Genomic DNA, 19,174 nt, shown 5'->3' with positions numbered 1-19,174 from the left:
GCTTCCAGCCTTTTCTTTTCCTTGCACCTTTTATCTCTCCCTCATTTGTACATAACCTGTCATTCCTTCCACTCCCTGTTACATTTACCCCATATGCACATCATAATTATGTTAGTGAAGCACGGGTGCTGTTATTGTCCCTCATGGACAGTCAGTCACAGAGTGAGGCTTTCTTTTTCCAATACAAAGAAGGAGAAGAGGCTTATGGTGGGAGAGGCCGGGGCATGATGTGTGACAGCACGTCTCCTTCCCGTGCCTGTGATCTGTCATTAAAGTTCAATGGAAGCTTTATGACATTTTCTCACCCACCCTTGCAACACTGAACTCTGGCCTGCCTCCCATTGCTGCCTATAGACGCACGCCTAGAATGGACAAGTTTGTGTGTGCACATCCTCAGCAGCATGTCATTTATACATTCACATCCATACCCATCAGCCAATTATAAGCTAAGCAGCCCAAATGTGAATAAGCATCAACGACTTAGCCTAAAAGGTCACTCGTCTCATGTGGGTCCCTGTTGCTCCAAGAGATTCCTCAGTAAGAGCTGCAGCTGCAGACATTTAGATTCTGTCCTGAAATGGTTCGATATTGATTTGTGCAAAGTCATGCAGTTATCACATTATAACTCATTATTTAACCTTCTATTGTGTGGCCGTTTGCCAATTTGTATTTATTCATTTTTAAATGGCATCACTTTGATGATTACATTGTTAAAGGTCAGAGAGATGTGATGAGGAAGGCAGAGGTTTGAGGGGGATGAGAGGCTGCAAGAGGAAACGTGGTGGAAGGGCAAAAGAGGGAAACGCACAATATGAAATTTGAGGTCTTGGCGAACGATAGTGAGATGTAAAGAAAGGTGAACACAAGTGAAGGCATGTGGTGGGTGAGTGAAACAAAGGTAGTGGAGTCTATGTGTGGGCCTGCTGCTGTAATGATTCTGTTGTGCTGAAGTCTGGAGGAAGGAGGCGAGAGCGTGACAGACGGGGGAGAATGAGAAAGAAAAAGGAAGATAATTAAAGGGGGAGGACACTGAGGAGGATTGTTAGGAAAAGGAAATAGTTGCACATGCACACACTCTGACTCTGTGCTGCTGCGGTTGCATCTTTTCACCCCTCCCCACACCCACGTTGTTCTGCTTTGTGTATCTGCTGAACTTCAAAAATCTACGGGCAGCCTTGACGAAACAATCTTGTTTACTTTGTTAATAAACTAGATTTACATTTAATTATGTAATACAAAATTACACAGAAAGGTTAGACACAATTATTGCTGATATAATACATACAAGGACATTTATCTTCAGTCCAACTGAAGCCCTGATTTGGTTGAGCATTTTACATAGCTGACTTATCAGGTGCTGCCTTTTCAAAAATGGTTAAGCGTGACCAAACCCATCTTTCCCCAGTGTTCTGCCATGCCCTCATCCTATTTGCTTTAGAAGGAAAATTGCTAAAGACAAATGTAAATTTTCTTCTTTTTTTTAACCTGTAACCAGTTGTCCTTAGCTTAAAAGAATAAATGATGAGGCTGATAGATGACAGGTAACAGGATGATTTATACAACAGACACACAAAGGTTGCCACAATAAACAACAACCAAAAAAAGACACACATTTATCATTTTTCCTCTCTTTCTGTTTTTGCAATTGGATTCTCCTCCTAAGATGTTCTTATCTTTATCCTTTTCAGTTTTATAAGTCCTTCTTTTGGATTTTTATTGTGGTTATACTCAGTGTGTGTGCTTGTTTGTCTTGTTTGTTACTGTGGGGCCTATTGATGGACTTGCAACCCGTCTCTGGTCCAATGACAGCTGGGATCGGCATAGAAAATGGATGGATTGTGGACATACCTGGCTTTCTTTCTTTGTAGTAGCAGAAAATGCAAAATAAAAACCTTCAGCCTTTTGTTGCCACTCAGTAATTAAAGTGTTTTGAGTTTAGTTTAAGACTGAACAATAGATAGATCACAAATAGAAATCAAAAGTTCTCAATATACAGAAACAGATATCTGTGTATAGACATAGCCAGCAGGAGTGTATGGACCAGCTAGTGCACGTGGAGAAATTAGCCACTTTTGTATTTTCTTAACTGACTGCTTCTACCGATATTGACACTAACCATCAGTGTGTGCCCTGAACGACAAAGATTTGTTGCTTTTCTCTGCTGCTGGTGTTGTAATAGATAGGGGGAGAACAGTGATGTGACGGGAGCTGAATGAGTTTCACAGCTGGCTGGTCTTCTCCTGGCTCAGTCTATCGCTTCCTCTGTCCTCTCATCAGCCTCAGTGCTCCCCAGTTGTGTAATTACTCTGTCTCGATAGCCCTACGCCATGTCCTCCTCCTCCGTCAGCTAGTCATTCACTCTGAAGGTCTCTCTGTCAGTCAGCCCTTCAGTCACTGTGTCCTGATCTATGTTTTTGCTGTGTCAGCATAATCTCTGTGTCACCAATGATCCATCTTTCTCTGAAAATTGAAACATGATAGGAAATTACGTGACCTTAAATACATTTTGAAGCAGTCTAAATGTACTCGCTCTGAATATACTCTATATTGTACTATATTTTTGACTCTTGCCGTGGTTGTTCTGTTGACTGATGAATTCAATTGAATTTGCACTCATCACAAAGCCCTTCTGGGTGTGTTTAAGTGAAAAACAAAAGAAAAAAAAATCACTTTAATTTACAGGACTGATCTTCCCAGCAGCTGCTCATGCATACTGTTAAGGGTGAATGTCCTGAGAGTTTCAACATGGGAGCGAGTTAAACGCATGGCAGAAGCTATTTTTCTAAGTGGAGCTGTATGTAAATGCCGTGCGTGTTGTTGAATATTTGTCTTCAAGAGGACTAGTATGAATTTAAAACAGCCAGAGCTAGGGGCAGTTCTCAGAGCATGAGGAAATCTTAGTCTGACCTCTCTTTTTCAAAGACCTGTTTGAGAGGACTGAATAAAAATTAATCTTATTCTCAGTGGGATTTTGCATTTTCTTCCAACCTGTCTATAGTTTTAGTCTGGAAAGGTTTTGAGATATCCATCTCTGAGATTTTTGTCATTGTTATAAAAGAATAGTGGAGTTTAATGGAAGTTTGTATTTTCAACTCAAGGTGTTGAAATCAGCTTCAATCAATTCAGGAGCGAGTGGGGAATATTGTGTTTTTATTACACACTTCTTCTTTGTCAAAATTCTTGGGGCCTGGTGCATAAAACTTGTAAAGATTCATATCTGAAGCTGATATGTGCACACATGGTTTTCTTTTATACATCTCAGTCCATCAATCCAGAACATGAAAGAAGAAATTCAAAACCAAATAAATGAAGCAGACTGTAACAATAGAAAACAGTTAACCAAATTTAGAAAGCACTTTATTATTTACATCACAGTTTTTAAATGGTATTTAGTATTAATATAAGAATGTATGTATGTGTTTGTATTTCTGTAAACAGAAAAAAAGATAATAATGATAAGATATTCAGCGTTTCTTTTCCGCTCCACCTTATCAGACTTTACTTTTTCTAAAAGTGTATATGAACATGGTTGATGAATGCCTCAGGCATGGATGCACATTCACCTTCTAATACCTTTTGGTTTTTGCACATATGCACCGTTGATACATGCGGCCCCTCGTGCCTGCATGTTACAGTTTAAGTGGTTGTATTAGTGGAAACAGCTAATGTGGCTTGGAATAGTTTGATTTGGCACAGCTCTCGGTGTAGCAACAAGTGTCCTGAATCTGTATTTAATTACTGAAAGTGATGAAATTCCCCCCCAGGAAATTGCTTTCGGGAAAAAGAAACCATACCGACATTCAAGGAATAATAATCTATTATTCTAAACTATTAGAAGTTTTAAAACATGTATTTATGAGATGCTCCCTGTGAAATCTCTGTAGAATTATTCTAGAATCTGTCTGTAATTATTGGAATTTAATATTTTCGCTTCTTTTAACGCCACAAAATCTTACATTGCAGCAAAAGTAATCACTTGTTCTGTTGACACACTGAACAGTATCTGTAATTTGCACGAGCACCTCTATAAAAGTAGATGGTCTGGAGCTTCCAGGTGTGTGGAAGCTATGATCCTAGAGATGCAGTTAGCAAATTAAATGTTAGCATATTAATATGATACCACAGTTAGAAAGAATATAAACAAGCTGGATCTTTTTGGAAGAGCTGCCAGGAGAAAGCCTCTTCTCTCTAAAAAAGAGATGGCAGCATGGGTTAGGTTGTTTCATCTGAACAAACCATAGGACCTCTGAAAAAATGTTCTTTGGTCATAATGCACAACGCCTCATTTGGTGAAAATCAAACACAGCATATTAGCACAAACGCCTCATACTGTCAGTACAGCAGTGGAGGGGTGATGATTTGGGTTTGTTTTACAGCCACAGGACCTGCCCACCTTGTAGTCATTGAGTCGACCATGAACTCCTCTGTATACCAAAGTGTTCGAGAGTCAGATGTGAGGCCACCTGTATGACAGCAAAAGATTGGAATTGTGTCATGTAACAGGACTATGATCCCAAACACGGCAACAAAGCTACAACAGAATGACTGAAAAATAAAAGAATCAGTGTGGTGCAATGGTCCAGTCAAAGTCCAGACCTCGAGCTGATTGAAATGCTGTGGCATGCGTAAACGAATGCCTGAAACTAAAATAAGAAACAAAATTCCTCCACGACAATGTCAGAGACTGACAACATCATACAGAAAACAATGACTTCAAGTTATTCCTGCTAAAGGTGCTTCTATAGACTAATGAATTATGGGGTGCACTTAGTTTTTCACACATAATTTCTGCATTTTGTATTAGTTTTTGTTAGTTATATAATGACACAGTTTATTAAATCATGTGCTGTTTTTTTAGTCTGAGGTTTAATTGATCAAAACTTAAAATCTAGTTAGGATCAGAAGATTTCTTCTTGATTATGTACAGAAATGTTACATTTTATACTTGAATGATGATTAACTTTCTAGTTCACATGACTGTAAGTCTGATGGGAAAATGCATAACAAACTCAACAGCTGCAGTTGATTTTCCTAATTATGGTTCATGTCTCTTGCCTGCGATAAAAAGAGATTTAGACTTAAAACATCTGCACATTTTATTGTTTCTATTTCTATATTTCTTTGATTTTGTGTAAAGCAAATGTTTGTGGATGTGCATAAGTGTGCATATGTCAGTGTAAGCACACACTCTTAATGAATTTTATCATTCATTATTCGTATTGTGATTATAAATCTGGTGATCTGAGACTTCTAATTGCACTGCAGGAAACTGGAGTTTTATTACAGGCATTGGCTGAGATGCATGCAATAGGTCTGTTTCAAAATAAAAACGCAGAAAGACAGTAAAGTACTGCACACATACTGCAAGTCTCCATCTCTTTTTGAGCTGTCTCGCACCGCTCGTTTCTTGCTTATTTTCACATAAACCCTGAGACAAGTGTACACTACATCCCACTCTCCATTAAATCTGACTGCTACACATCAACACAAGTGCTCAGTGTCTGTGTGGCTGCTTGCTGCACATGTTATTACACTTTCACAGCTTTCAGTAATTGATGTGTTGCAGTGTTTCTCCTCCTTTTGTGTCTTTCTGATTCATCCAGCCTGCTCCCTCTGTCTGTTTTATCTCTCACTCCTCCACTCTTGGACCATGTTTCCTCTCCATCCTCCTGTGTGCGCTGGATGTGCAGGTACTTTTTTTTTTTATGGAGAGACTTCCTGTTGGCAAGATGCCTAGAACAACTCAATAATCTAATATACAGCATAATCAGGCCACTGCACCATATTTGGGGCGTTTCGCCCAGGTGTGAGCCCCAGAGGCAGAGTGCATTGACAGGTTATGGTCTAGTGAGGGATGGATTGTACGAACCTCATTCTCTCTGCATGTTTGCCATCTGTTGTGTATTATCATTGTGTCAGCTGTGATGGGAATATATATTTGTGCGTCTGGCTCAGAGCATCTGTTGTGTGTGGACAGTCGAGTCTGTAGGCTGAGTCAAGAGTGCAACGTTAAAGGCCTCTTTTTGGCTCAGCATGAGCTCAAGATCTGGGTGGGAGGTGGAGGCTTGGGATGCGTTCTTCTCTGCTCCTGACCACTCAAAATAAAACCAGACCAAAGCCCTCCTCTCTCTGCAGGAGGTTCGGCATCCCTCTGTGGAAGCTGAACACTACTGGGGCTCTCTGAGCTTTTTCTGATTCCCTGCTTGTCCTCCTCCTCTCCCTCCTGCTGCTGCAGCTTCTGCTTCAAATGCATTCCAGTGCCAATACAATAACGAACTTTTCAGAACTGAAGACAATTTTTTTTTTAGGCTTAAATGGAGGGCAATTTCACCTCTGGTAGGATTAGCATGACCTAGATAACTCAGAATCTACACAGTCTGATAGAAATATTAGTTTCCAAAAGTTGTTTGATGAATTTAAGTTACATGGTGAATTTAGAAAAAAAAAAATCTATACAGAACGCATCAAACAATATCATTTGTATTGGATTAAATATAGCTTGTGTGGGTTCAGCAAATATTTGTGATCACAGTGGCTCTGCATTTTTCTCACTTAGATTTGTGCCAGCTGTCTCAGCATCTCTTGGTCTGTTCTCTAAGACATTTTTCTCAGAACTGGCTCCTCCTCTGTTCATCTCCAATTTTCTTATGTCCCTTCCTGCTTCTCTCTTTCAATGCACCTCATATTAAAGCTGAATATGCGGACACGTGCCATTGTTTTGTAGTACATCAGAAACTTTGGGGCTATGTTTTTTGTTAACGTAAAGTCTGTTAAAAACTTGTTTTTCTTGTATGCTGTTCATTTAACATTTTCACAGAACTTCACTGAACAAAAATGATGCACACTTTGTTGCACAATCAAACTCCTTTTTAAAAAAAAAAAACACAAATATGACTACTAAGAAAAATAACTTAAGACATTGACACAGTGTATCAATTATTGCACCACCATGTGATTTTGAGCAGATATACACAATAGTGGAAGACCTAATACCAGCTGAAATAAGTTATAGTAGTAAAGTACTTTTAGAAATTTTGCAGAAACTTTGTGGGGTTTTTTTGGCTCTGTGAAGTAACTTTAGGAGGTTAACTAACTGACGTTAACTAGCTGTGTTATTTGCCTGGGAGGTTCATATTTCTATTTGTTCACCAATCATAAACGTGCTACTTTCATACTTTGTTTGCAAAAGTTCGTATCAAGACAGTGTTACCTTGATTTGGCAAAAAGTCATAATATGTCAAGTAATGCCACTTAAGTCAGTTACTGTTCACAAGCACGTTTTTGTCTTTACCATAGTCCTCCAAGCTATACCCTTTTATCATTTTTAAATGTTATTTATTCATTTATGAAAATTGGAATCTCTCCAGGTCTTCCAGCAGTATGCAGCTAAATTAGGTGCCTCTTAGCTGAAGGACAACAAACTTCATCAAAGAATACAGGAAGGCTGGAGCTCACGGATTCTTTTTTCAGCTTTTAATGATGGAGACGCTATAGTGTCGAACCTGTTAATTAAAAAGCTGAGAAAGGAATCAGTGAGCTCCAGCACTCCTTTATTCTTTGAATATTTTTTTTTTTAAATTTTGTACCTGAAAAATTCACAAACAGCCAACTTTGCCTTCTTATAGACGTATCTTCAGCCATCATACACAGCTGAGTGATTGCACCAACCAAAGGGGGAAGGACAAGTGTTACGCTGCACACACACAATGATGGATTCCTGCACTTTAAAGGGTCATTTGAAAAAATAAAATAAAAATCAATTCATGTTATCATGGGAACTTTTTCTGGTTTTAAAACTGTGGTGTATCTTGAAACCGGAAACTGGGCCACGCCTCATTGTGCCAGTGATTCAGACAAAAAAAAAAAAAAAAGTGGAAACAAACTGACAACATGAGAAGACACAATGTCCTTGATTACTCATCTGGAGTTGCTGAAGCAAGCAGACATTTTTGTTGAAATGAAATTCGGTGACAAATTTATCAGTTGAATGATGATTGTTAAGTTTATGTTATGTTAGTGCTTGACAAAATAAAAAAACCCGCATGCTCAACTTCAAAATCCCTCTAAGCTCAGAAAAGTGCAGGCCAAATAACAACGGAAACAGTCGTCACGCAAATAGGTTTTATAATTTCAGACAATAAGAAAAACCAGAGGCCTCTTACTGCACTGTTAACGATGATTTTTAAACACATACATGAGTGCTGACAGTTTCACTTTTTAGCATGGTAATGTGAGCATAATATTACGGTATGTAATGTTTGTAATAGTTCAACCTAACAAGCATAATTATAGTCCTAAAAGCTGTAGGCTAAGTGTTTTCATGTTTTCTAACAAGCAAAGCAGCTAACTGACATTTCGTTAAAGTTAAAATCGAGTTTAAATAATCCTCTCCTTGCAGCTGATATTTGTATCGGTGTTCATGCCTTGAAGACAGAACCAAATCACCATGTTTTTTCATTTTAATAGCATATTGTAGGACAAACTAAAAACTTTAAAGAAATGTGAACAACTTGTTCATATGACTATTTCTTTACAAAAAATGCCAGATAGAGCTTTGTATTTGTAGTTTTTCACTGGTTACAGAAACTCCACAGGTTGATACAGGAAACAAAGTTAAAAAGAACAGATCTCATTTTTAGTTTCATGTCATTCTGCTTTGTACGTCCAAATTTTGTAAGTTTGGCAAATACTGATGCATATTCTCAAATTTCAGAAGCCACTCCGCCCCTGGTGCACTGAAATCTTTGGATAAGACAAAGGAGACACTTTAGACAGAATTAAGATGAAAATGGCTTTCTGTCATTACAACATTGATAAGCAAATGGATCTCATAAGCCACTAATGGGAAACTCAGTTAGGTTGACAGTGGCTAGATGAATGAGATGAAGCCACATGGGATCCCTACTAATGCAGCAAATAGGCTGATATGTGAACGGAGAAAAGTATTTATTTCAGGGTGAATCACTGGATAGATGAGGGGAGGCTTGGATTTTTTTTGTTGTTTGTTTCATGTTTTGCTTTCCAATTTTACATGATTCATTTACTGAACATTTTCAGTCCTCATGTTGAGGTAAATTTATCATTCTGCAGCCATAAAACTGTGATCAAAGGTTTTACCATGTTTGCTATCCCTATGATGTTTTTTATAGGAATTGGACATTTGTTATAGTTTTATAGTTTTAGTAAAAACTACCTAAATGTAACATGTTGATAAGATAGCTTTGGCTGTTCAGAGAGTTTGTTATTCAACTGTTCCCCTTCTTAACGGCAATCTTTGCTAACATGTTAGTGATCAGATCATTAAAAAAAAAAAAAAATCAAACTACTCCTTCTCACTGATATATTTACGGTGTAAGTCAACCGTGTGTGTGCATAAAGATATGAAATGCTGGTCTTATTTTATCATCTTGGCTTTGACTTTTTGACTGTTTTTTCAGCTGTTATTTTTCTGGTGCATGATCAATATATAATTTCCATCTTTAATAGAAAAAACAGAAACTAAAATTTTATGCCCAAGATTAATTTTGTTGTAGGTTATAATAAAATTAGCACAGGGTGGATGGTTTGAGGTTATGCTGAATCATTCTGTAGTAATCCTTCTTCTTCCTGGGCCACTGTTCAGTTATGAGACAGCAAAGCTGCTGCAGAGCATGATGCTCCCACCACCATGATTAACTGTTGGTACTGTGTTGTTTGGGGTGATTCCTGACCTTTACTCCTCTATACCTACCTCTGGTCAATGTGTTTGAATGTCTCTCATCTCACTATAAAACTTACTTCATAAGGGCTGTTTATTTGTCCCTGTGTTGAGCTGCAGACTTCAGTAGATGTTTAAGGTGTTTATTTTGGTGCAGGGTTCTGCCTCAAAAACAATTCCAAGAAATCATTGATAGCTTAATATTTCCACGACATTCGTGTCTATCATGTGTTAATGTAAACTACCAAGAAGAACCTGTATGTATGTGAAAGTAGAGGTGTGCAAAAGTCAAGTTTCTATCAGCCCCCAGGTCCTAATTAAATAATAACTTACTAATCACTCGAGCTGTGGTTCTAATTACAAGTGTTGTTAAGTGCTCCTTGTTTCTAATCAGCTCCTGAAAGTGTTCATATTGTTCCATTTAACCTTGAATCAGACAAGAAATTTTACATAGTCCGGTCATTACCAATGTGATATGTATTACTTTTATAAAAAAAGATAACATTTATTTTGTGCTTTCTTATGTAATCTTCTAGCTTTGTTTGCCCATAACTTATTGTGTGTGTGTGTGTGTGTGTGTGTGTGTGTGCAGGGAAAGGAGACAACAGAGGAAGAGGATGAAGTCGCTGTGGGCATGGAGAAAGGCTTTATGGATGAATTCTTTGAACAGGTTTGTTTCTCCCACAGTCTCGATTTCTCTTCTTCCTTTTTCTCTCTCTGTCGTCACTGTTTTTCCATTCACACATTAACAGGCTCATAGTACAGTAAGAACTCGCCATCATGAAATAAAGCTCAGCTTATTTGTTACGCAACAATCTGCCTGGTCTCTTCGGATATTGACTTAAATCATGTTGGTTTGGTTGTAATCACTGATGCAGCTTGTCTTCTCTGGGGCGCATCAATTTGATTCATAACTATTGATGTTGTTGTTAGTGTGGCATGGATCATTTTGTTCTTTAGTTCATTTGAAAAGGTCTTTATTGATTAAACACATCACACCAATATTAACGTTGTCCAGCTCTGAATTACACTACTGGTAATTTTACTTATTTCACACCACAGATGCTGCATGCACCCAGACTCTGTACAGCTGCATCTGTGTGTGCATTTGGGAGTGTACTTTCCTGTACATTCTGTGTGCACATGAGCTAGGAGCACAAACTGAATATCATCATGGCTCTCAGGGGGAGAGCCCCATTTCAGGTTAGCTGCGGTTGGTATCCCTGTAGAGATGGAGGCCTGCTGTGAATCATTAGTCATACGGAGCCAAAATGACTTTACTTTGTGACATCTTTCACTGTGAGTGGAGTAGCTTTTAAAATGCATTTTTAATGCACTCCATGGATTGTATCTCTTGACGACTTTATTAATCCCTTTGGGAGGTTCCCTCAGGGAAATTGAAATCTCCATCTCACTCGCACTCAGCACTGTTATATACAGAAATGTACAAAGGACACAACAGTGGAAAACACCCAACACCAGCACCCGTATAAAGATAATAATGATAATAATAATAATAATAATAATAATAGTAATGTTATATAATATTAGTATACTAGTAATAGTAATGAAAATAGTAATAATAGTAATAATGGTGATAATAATAAATAATAATATGTATATAAATCTAAGTATAAAGTAAGATTAAAATTATTAAAGGAAGATTATTGCACACCACAGATATTATTGCACATTATTATTCTTATTTCGTAAGAGATTTAACATGTTATTTATCTGCTGTCAGTCTCAGTATTTCACATGTGATTTTTCAGAACTTTAAAACACCTACATATATCAGTTTATGTACATGAGGGCTTTATCTTTGATGTATTTAAATCAGCATTACAAATACCGCTACAAAGGTTGGTTGTATGAGGTTGAATGCCATTTAGCAGCATTTATGAGTTATGAAAGAGATGTGACTAACATCGCTTTGATATGTGAGTTTTCAAAGCAATGTTAGACAACAGAGAAATCACCAAAGAGGGTCAATCATTTGTGACCAAGCATCAGGTGCATCCGTCAAAACCCCCTGTACAGATATTTAATAAACCAGAGGTATGCAAAAGTTTGGGTACCCATGGCTGCTGTTGATAAGTTAAGTGAGTAAAAGATTACCTGATTTCCAAAGGGTTTAAAGATTATTTTTATTACCTAGCAAGATTACTTTTTTCTTTTTACATTTACGTCATCATCATTTATACCTCTAAAAATAAATAAAATAAATAAAAGGGTGCAAAGAAAAACTTTGGGAAGCTATTTAGTGGTATACTTTTCAAAAGTCTTATAGCGCTTTTTTTGGTTGATTTGAACACATTTTCCTCCGAAAAGCTTGAACAGACTTTTCTTTTAAAGTTTTCAGTTTTTTTAGTGATCCATGATGGATTTTGAGATGAGTTATGAACATTTTAACATTTTCTGTTAACTGCCTTTTTTCTTACAATACAAACTGAAGAATAAGTTTCCTGAAAATGCCCACAACCTTCTTCCAGGTTAGATTTAATTACTCAATTTCTGCTTAGAAAAGAGCCGTGACTGCTTATGTTAAGGTTTTGTATGCAGGCAGGATCCAACAAAGACTTAGGGAGGCAGGTAAGTAAAATGATAAGGGATTTATTTACAATCCAGATCCGGTTAAAGTCTTCCTGAGGTTTTGACAAAGTCCACAAAAACGTGAGATAAACTCGGGGTGGTCCGTGGCGGAGAGGGGTAGCAGGCGCCCCATGTACAAGAGGCTATAGACCTCGCTGCAGCTGGCCCCGGTTCGATTCCCGCATTGGACGTCCCTGTGCTGCATGTTGTTCCCTCTCTTTCTGCCCCTTGCTTCCTGCCTCTCTGAACTTTCCTCTCCACAGGCACAAAAGCCCCAAAAAAAAAAAAAAAAGAGCATCGGGAAGAGAAAAGACTGGATCATTTAAGCAGTAGACACAGGATCAGCCACAGATGAGGATGATGCGTGATCATTGTCGTAAAAGTTATCTGAAATCCCAAATTCGTGAATCTCTTGCACGGTTTGTCTTTTTTTTTTTTTTTTTTTTTAAATTACACAAAACAATGAAACCTCGTAAAAATGTTTGATTTTTAACTGTTGAAGATCAGTTCATCTTCTACTCACTTGACTATTCACAGCAACAGAATATTAAATATTAATCAAAGTAAAGAGACTTAGAAACAGTTTTGATGTCAGGAAAACTTAATAAATAAGGTTGTCATTTGATTGCCATTTTGCATATAACATAAAGGCTTGATGCTCATAGGCAAAAACACTACTTTTTAATCCAGTGTTTCACTGAATTTAGTTTAAGTCATTGTGCTCAGCACAGCTACAACCACCTCTGGCTTCCCAGCATTTTGACTCCCTTCAACAGCCTTTCTGACATTAGCATTTAGATTTCTGCAGTCAGTGTGACTTCATGTCAATCTAAATGGGCTGAACTGAACATCCTGTCTAATGTTTGAAAGATTCGAGACTATTAAACACAATCTTTGGAGCATCACAGAAGCAAAGCCAAGTGCTAATTTGTATAGAATGTGTTTGCAAGAAGTGACTTGATGAATATCCAGCCTGAAGTCAGATAGAACTCATTAAACCCACTTTCATTGCACATTTTGCAAACATCAAATCATTTAGTCTCTACAGCAGGAGACTGAAAAGGTTGGCTGATGGTTGAAGCAGGATAAAGGGAGCAGCAAAATTTAGCTACTTAATCTAACAAAGAGTCTTCTTCCAGTTGTTGTTGTCTTAACTTGGTACCTAAAATACTTTTTTCATTAGATGAGCATCCATTGCTTTGACTTGATTCCCCTTTGGTTGGAATGTGAACAACTCTACAAATCACATCTGACATTCTGGTCTGAAACAGCTTGCATGACTCCCAGATATTTTTTTCTGAATTCTGAAAGAAGAGCTGTCTTCATTTCCCTCTTATGGATGTCCACCACATTTAATTCCTTTTTTTTTTTCTCCCCTTGGTAAAAGCTCTTGCGTTTAGGTTAGAGCTAATACCTCTGTTATTGACTTACACTACCAATACCGCCAGCCTCTTCCAAAACGTTGGATCCTATTTTATTAACTTTGAAAAAGTCTATAGAAATGTGCTTTCTTCACTTTTCTCTTTTGTGGGTTTTTACAGAGATTGCTTCAGATTTGCTTTGTGAATAGAAACCCATTTATTGTGAAGAGCTGAGGCCTGACTTTGAAGGTTCCTGAACAACCGAGCTGATCAGAACTGCACAGCTTCTTCTCACCTTCCTGTATTCACATTCTGTCATTCATGAACCAAAGATTATAAGTGTATCTGATTACTGAAATGCTAGTTGTTCAGTAAATCAAGAGCTTAACTTGACCCTATACAGTGGCGGTTTCTAAGGGGGAGCACTGTGTCCCTACAGGTGGAGTGCTGAAGTCATGCTTGTGTTATCTGATTGGCATCAGCTGCTTCATTCACTCTTGAACATCAGTCACTCATTTATCAGTTCAATTGCTACCATCTGACCAGTAATTCCTGATCTTAATCACATTCGCGCTTCCCTCACCCTGACTGCTCGAGGCAGACGGTGCCCCTCCCTGAGTCTGGTGCTGTCAGAGTTTCTTCTCCCCACTGTTACAAAGTACTCATTCAAAGAATTACTTTGTTTTTTGTATAGAAGGTTTAAACTATTTTTGTGTTACTGAGATGACCTGTGTTGATATTTGGAGTGAAATTGATCCTTTTTTGATTCATAGAATTAAACATTTGACATTTGAGCCTAGACTAACCTAAATGTAATGGATTGTTTTGTGAATGTATATTTTCATTAGCTAAACTTTTAACATATGTGTTGCCAATATCAATGAGCCAATGGTGGTCAGTATTTTCTCAGTTGTCATCATTTTGGCTGCATCTTCGTACTTTAGAGATCAAAGTCCATAAAATCTAAAGGACAGCATCATCTGAAAATAGAACAGACGGCACCCTACTATCATCAAATAAAACTGGACATAAACCTTAGAAAGGAAGAGTCCTGTTTGATGTCTACTGTGGATGTGATTAATTTCATGCTAAAAATATAGAGAAATTAAGTTTTCAATTTTGGTCGATCCAAAACAAAAAAATAATTTTTTTAATAATTTTATGTATATAGAAATGAAATTTCCCAAATCTGAGCTTGAACAGTTATAGGGTGTCATTTAAAAAAAAACCTCTCTGATAAAGGCATTTTAGCTCTGAAGGAACATTTTAGCCTGCTGTCATGTATCTCACAGTTTCTCTTCTCATTTTTTGTGTCACTGATGCTTCCCACCTCAGAGTATGTGCATCTAAGATAAAAGAAATGGACTTTTATTTTCAGCGTGTATCTTCAGTCTGTTGCATCTGAGGAAGATTCAGAAAGAAGAAAGCAGAGTTTGGCTAAAAGGTGCTGGCAAGAAGGATCAACAAAAAACAGCTTGAGCCTGAGTTAGAAGCTGTAGGGACACAGAGAGACTCAGATTTTAAAATGAGTGCAATGTGTAAAAGATGGAAAGCAGGACCACAACTGAGGGGCAGGTAATAAGAGCAGATTAAGTGAGTCGAGTGAGCGCAGCAGTAATCAGGCTCTCACCCTGACTGGTTGTATTAACTAAGGTTTTTGTGGAGGGATAGAAAAACAGTGGAGAAACCATGGCAGCCCTGGTGTCCTCTACTTATAACTGACCCTCAGAATGTGGATATTGATTTTTCAATGTGTTTGTGGCATTTGGGTTAAGATGAAGATGACTCGGTCTGGTATTGCAGGGCCTGTCTGTGCCTGTGTTTGTGTGGATGTAATTGCCTGTATCCCTTTTGAAATATAACTGCCACTTTTGACAGGCAAAAGAACCTCGACCATTGAGAATTTGATCCTTTAGCAAGACATGACTGTTTCTCAGCCTGTTCCCTAAATTAAAAAAAAAAAGTAACACTAAACTAACCACAGAAAAGATAAGAAAACAAATTTACAAACTTGCAGTTTAACTCCACACAAATAGGAGAAAATGGGACGCAAGTAATACAAAGGTAATAAAAACCACACAGTTTTATAGACTACCGTTGAGCAATGATTGACTGAAAGGGCCCAGTCAATGGATAGAGCCATGCCAACCAATTAGCAGGAGGGGATGTCTGGGACACGAGAAGCACTGCACATAACATATCAGTTTTATGGAAAATGAAACAGTTAGGAAAATTTAAACCCATTATAGCAGGAATGCAACTTCAGCCTAAAATGTTTGCATTTGCAAATATTCTGCTATACATTGTTTAAAGTGCTGATACGACACTGTATAGTACCTGTTGAGCAGCCTTTACATACAAGTTTTATTCAACACAACCCTCTATAATTGTAATATATAGATCCTCTATGTAATTACACAATCTATTGTATTTTCAGATTTTTTTTATACAAATAAAATTAAATGCATTTCATCATGCTTGAATAGAGTAGTTTACGTCAGCATTGGAGCCAACAAAGTCAAAATTTTGAATTTAGTTCAATTTATAAACATATTATCTACATTTCCATTTATGGAAGTCTTATGATAAGTCTTATCGTAAGAAAAAACACGGGCTTGCTTGTATGGATGATTTTATTATTTAAAGGTCAAACAGCATAACAAGGTTTCATTTGTTGTAACATGATGTGCATGTAAGCATCATAACATCTGTCAGTACTTTTCTCACATTGTGTAACAAGGCTCGTTTCATGCCCCCAGAGTTTGACATTTGATGATGCAAGAAAAGCAAAAGCGAGACCGTCTCCCTGTGGCCTTAAGCTTTCTTATCATCCTCTTTCCCACTTCCAGATAAAATTTAAACTTTTACACAAGAATACGTTAAAAAAATGACGACAGAGTTACTAGCATTAAAAGCTCTGGAATTTTGCTGGTTAACAAAGATTAAGGACAGATTTCATTGTGCAAGATGTTGTTTTTCAGAATTAGAAAGAGTTCACTGTTTCTGTGGGTGATCTGAACACATATTTATAATTTCAGTAATGACATCCACAATCTGCCCAGAGCAAAACAATGAAGTCCAGGTAGTCTACTAACAACATAGGTCATCTAATATGAGGAACATAGAGGACTTTCAGATGGAGGTGAACGTGTTTGAAAATGTTTGAACTGGCTGTATCACCATGGCAACATATGCTGCAAACCTTACCTGCTCTGGGGGAGGTTTTGAGATAATAGCTCAATGTTTATAAAGGCACTGCCCCTGGACTAATCGATTCCTTTGAAATAAAAAAAAATTTAAAATTTGCATTGTAGTACTGCGTAGTAAGACTGTAGAATAGATATATTGAAGATATTTGATAGTACAGGCCACTGTGCAGTTTGGCTCCAAAAAGGTTTTTTATATGCCTATTTTTTGGAGTGCTTCTTGGTCACTTTGGAACACCATGGAGACTACTTTGCCACTCTTTTAGTAAACATCAGAATCAGGGATAATGCAGATGAAAATGCAAGTTTTGTTGCAGCAGTTATACTCATTATCCCTCTTTTGCATTGTCATTTGGCATTATTTTAATTAAATCAGTCCTGTTTTTCTTTTATTATTATTATTCCGACAATATTTACTAATATAATAATTGCAGCTCACATGCTTTTTTATATTTCCTCTAGAAGATGAAGAATAACATGGGACGTGAATCAATATGTTCTAATAACATGTCTAGGTTTTACGTAAATACAAAGGTTTAAAGAAATGCTTTTTCTTCTAACACACCTGCTCTCTATGATGCCTCTTCCTCGGGGGACACTGCAGCCACATCCAGCACAAAAGCACGAGCTATAAATTGGCTGCTGGGGTCCTTAGTAAATCCCATTATGTGATTTATTTAAATTGCTTCCTCCTCATATTTTGTGCACTGAAAGGAAATTTCCCAGAATTACATAAACAATATGACTCTCTGCATTGTCATTATTGTGTCTACACTTTTCAGCCACCAGCTTATTACTGAGACTTTAAGTGAGTCATAACAGTTGTCTTTTGTTAATGCCAAAGAAAGTTGTAAATTTGACACTGTTTTGGAAAGTTCCACTGTTAGTGCATGTGTGTAAGCCTATTTGTTTTTGCGTGTATATGAGCTTCTCAAGAATGTCTCAAATAGATTTTTCTCCACCTTAAATAAAATTTGCATAATGTCTTATGAGAGCTGGGAGATACGCTCTGATTCAATCATTGATGATTTCTCAGCTGATTTCCTTTTCTGCTCTCTTTCTTCCTGTATTTGTCACTCACTCTGTTACATTTCCAACTTGCAGATCTCTCCCCAGCTCTTCATTCACATGGGTGAATCCTCCAGTGTGTGGTTTCTTCCAGGTGGTCTTTTAGAGCCGATTATGTGGCTATTAAAAAAAGCAACAGATTTAGTTAACGGGTAATTAAGGATAAGATTCCAAGATAATGACCCAGGCTTTGTGGAGGAAGGCTCGGGAAGGGGCAGCACTGTTAGAAGTAGAAGTGAAAGAGGAAAGCAGGACAGGGAATAAAAGAACACGTCTAAGATATTAACATTGAAATGACGAAGGATTTATCACATCAAGAGTGAATTGAGAGGAGGCTGGCCTTAAGCACAACTGGTGTAAAGGAGGAGGAAATGATGAGCAGTATGGTGGTGTGAGATGAAAGTTCAGATTGATGAATTCACAGACAGATGTGACCTGCTCCTCATCCAGCTGTTAGCACCAGCCTGTGGCAGCACAGCTGGTTATGAGGCAGCAGAGTAGGAGGCCAGTGATTGGTTAGAATGTCAGACCTGGATCTAGGAGACAGATGATGAAGAGTTCAAAGAAAAAGAGGAATGTGATACGATGCCTGGGTCAGTTTTATAAAATGCATGAAAGAAAAGGCTCCATGTTGATAGCACTATTTGTCGGTTGGCAAAGAATGAAGCTCCAGCCAGATCCTAAAAATCTAATTTAACATAGAGACAGGAAAAAACACCTCTCTCAGCTCTCTCTTTAGGTATCGAGGATTCTTTGTTCCAGCTTGTCATTTCTGTAAGACGTACTGAAAGTGGAACACCGCCCCCCGTCTCCGGACAGTTCAGATACAGACTATAGTTGTATGCACACATGCTTTACAGATTGCTACAGTTTTGAAACCAGACAAATGATGATTGAAGCTGCATGTTCTCATATACCAGCTTCACTCTGCTTTCACTCTGCCTCTAATATGATAATTACATCCTCAGTTCAGTCTCTGTCAACATCAGTCAGGCTAATCACCGGTGCTTTCTGCCTCAGTGTTTAGCACATCTAAAGCACCTCTTGGTCCATCTCTTCACAGGTGGAAGAGATCCGGGGTTTTATCGAGTCACTGGCAGAGAAAGTTGAAGAGGTGAAGAGGAAGCACAGCGCGATCCTTGCCTCACCCAACCCTGATGAGAGTAAGGCTGTTGTTCTCTTTCCTCATGTCAAATTCCCTCAATTGTAAATCTGTCAGAATAACAAGTTCAACATGGTGGGACCGTCAC

The 19,174-nt window shown here is 37.9% G+C and overlaps 1 protein-coding gene across 4 annotated transcripts in view; it reads left to right on the top strand.

Moving 5' to 3' along the window:
- The window catches only part of stx1a (syntaxin 1A (brain)), a 73,309-nt gene that overhangs the window by 8,027 nt on the left and 46,108 nt on the right, over positions 1-19,174 (top strand). For all 4 annotated transcript variants that reach the window (XR_012770299.1, XR_012770298.1, XM_075473345.1 and 1 more), the window contains exons 2-3: positions 10,290-10,367; positions 18,988-19,087. Coding sequence is in view for 2 of the 4 variants with exons in the window: in XM_075473345.1 (XP_075329460.1) it covers positions 10,290-10,367; positions 18,988-19,087 (178 nt within the window). In the remaining 2 variants the exon portion in view is untranslated. The remainder of the gene's footprint in view (positions 1-10,289; positions 10,368-18,987; positions 19,088-19,174) is intronic.

Source organism: Odontesthes bonariensis, chromosome 9, assembly GCF_027942865.1.
Source record: "Odontesthes bonariensis isolate fOdoBon6 chromosome 9, fOdoBon6.hap1, whole genome shotgun sequence".
NCBI classification, from domain to species: domain Eukaryota; kingdom Metazoa; phylum Chordata; class Actinopteri; order Atheriniformes; family Atherinopsidae; genus Odontesthes; species Odontesthes bonariensis.
The sequence above is the reverse complement of the archived record's forward strand: the minus strand, read 5'-3'. Positions and strand labels throughout refer to the sequence as shown.